General features: G+C 55.8%; 1 protein-coding gene across 1 annotated transcript in view; it reads right to left on the reverse strand.

The window, feature by feature from the left end:
* Window positions 1–606: 606 nt before the first annotated feature.
* IKBKE (inhibitor of nuclear factor kappa B kinase subunit epsilon) overlaps window positions 607–1404 on the reverse strand; it is an 18632-nt gene continuing 17834 nt past the window's right edge. The window contains exons 15-16 of the mRNA XM_015650419.3: window positions 1354–1398; window positions 607–866 (exon numbers count right to left, since the gene is read on the reverse strand). Coding sequence (XP_015505905.1) covers window positions 833–866; window positions 1354–1398 — 79 coding nt within the window. The 3' untranslated portion in view covers window positions 607–832. The remainder of the gene's footprint in view (window positions 867–1353; window positions 1399–1404) is intronic.

Genomic DNA, 1404 nt, shown 5'->3' on the forward strand with positions numbered 1-1404 from the left:
GGGATGAGCCCGGGATAGGTGGGATGTGCCAGGATGGGTGGGTCTGTCTCCCTGCCTGGCTTTGGAAGCTGCTCCATGGGCTGGGGGTGTGGGATGGGGGTGACAGCCCATAAATGACGCTGGGGACAGGCAGGGGGGTGGCTGAGGAGCAGCGTGGCTGACCCTTCCCCCAAACATCTCCCGATCCCATCTCCCAGTCCCGGATCCCGGCAGTTCCTATCGCTGCTCCACATTCTGCCCTGGCTGGTGGTCAGGGAATTTCGGCTCCTCATCAACCCCAAGGTCAAAACCCAGTCGGGAATCCAGAGCAGAGAGGCTGACCCTAAAAAGGGTCCAGAGCGGGCCAGCAGGGCCCTCCCGCAGATCTCCGGGCGATTCCCGAGGGACAAGGTGGGAGGGATGTGCTCCTCCTCCATCCTGTTTCTCCAGAAACATAAAAGCAGGGAAGGGTTGGGAATGTCTTCCCAGCTCCAAGCACTCAGAGCCACCAGCATCCCCTCTCCAGCATGTTAAAAGTGGGAATAATTCCTAAATAAGTAAGAGGACGAAAGGTGAAGCCTCTTCTTCTTCCTCGTCTGACACAGTGACACAGAAACCATAAAAACACCAAGTCCTTCAAGCGTTTTTTAACAAGAAAAAGATAAAACCCCACTCAATTTTTCTGGCCAGACTTCCAGAGGCTCAGGGCACTGGGAGCTGATGGATGTGCAAAGTGCTGGAGCACAGAGGTAGCACACGGAGAGCTCCCAGGGCACGGAAATCCGACGGCTCCTGCGAATTCCCCGAGGTTGGAAGTGGTTTTGCTTCAGCAGCTGCACCTTCACAGTGTCCCTCAAACGCTGGGAGTGGGAGCAGCCCCACCCAACCTGCAGGGACAAAACCGAAGGATTTAGGCCAGATGTGGTCCTAAAAACAGGGCTGAATTCCCAATTCCATGGGTTTTGTCTCCTGCTGTCCATATTCCCGTTGTCCATTTGCGTTCAGAGCCTCGAGGAAAGGATGCAGAGGAGGGAGATCACAGGGGGTGTTCAGCAGTGGACAATGGGTTTTGAAGGGATTTTCATACAGAAAATCTGTTTCCCCATGGCAGTGAACAGCAGTGGGGGCTGGACAGCACAGGGAAAGGCTGGCAAGAGGGTGAGGAAATGACAGAAGTTCATGGCTAAAACTCCAAGAAAGAGAAATTGTGCTGCTCCAGGCCATGGTGCAAACTTGGGGCAGTTCATGAGCCCAGGAGCGAGGGTGGCTGTGCTTGGTGGCTCGCAGGGGACACACCCAGACCCTCCAGAACATTCCAGGTGGGAGGAGCAGGGATCCCTGCTGGGAGCAGCAGCTCCCGGAGCTCTCACTCACCGCTCGATGATGCTGTTGTTGAGCTGGAGATCGCAGGTGACCGACCTCATC

Source organism: Parus major, chromosome 26 (genome assembly GCF_001522545.3).
Source record: "Parus major isolate Abel chromosome 26, Parus_major1.1, whole genome shotgun sequence".
In the NCBI taxonomy this organism is placed as follows: domain Eukaryota; kingdom Metazoa; phylum Chordata; class Aves; order Passeriformes; family Paridae; genus Parus; species Parus major.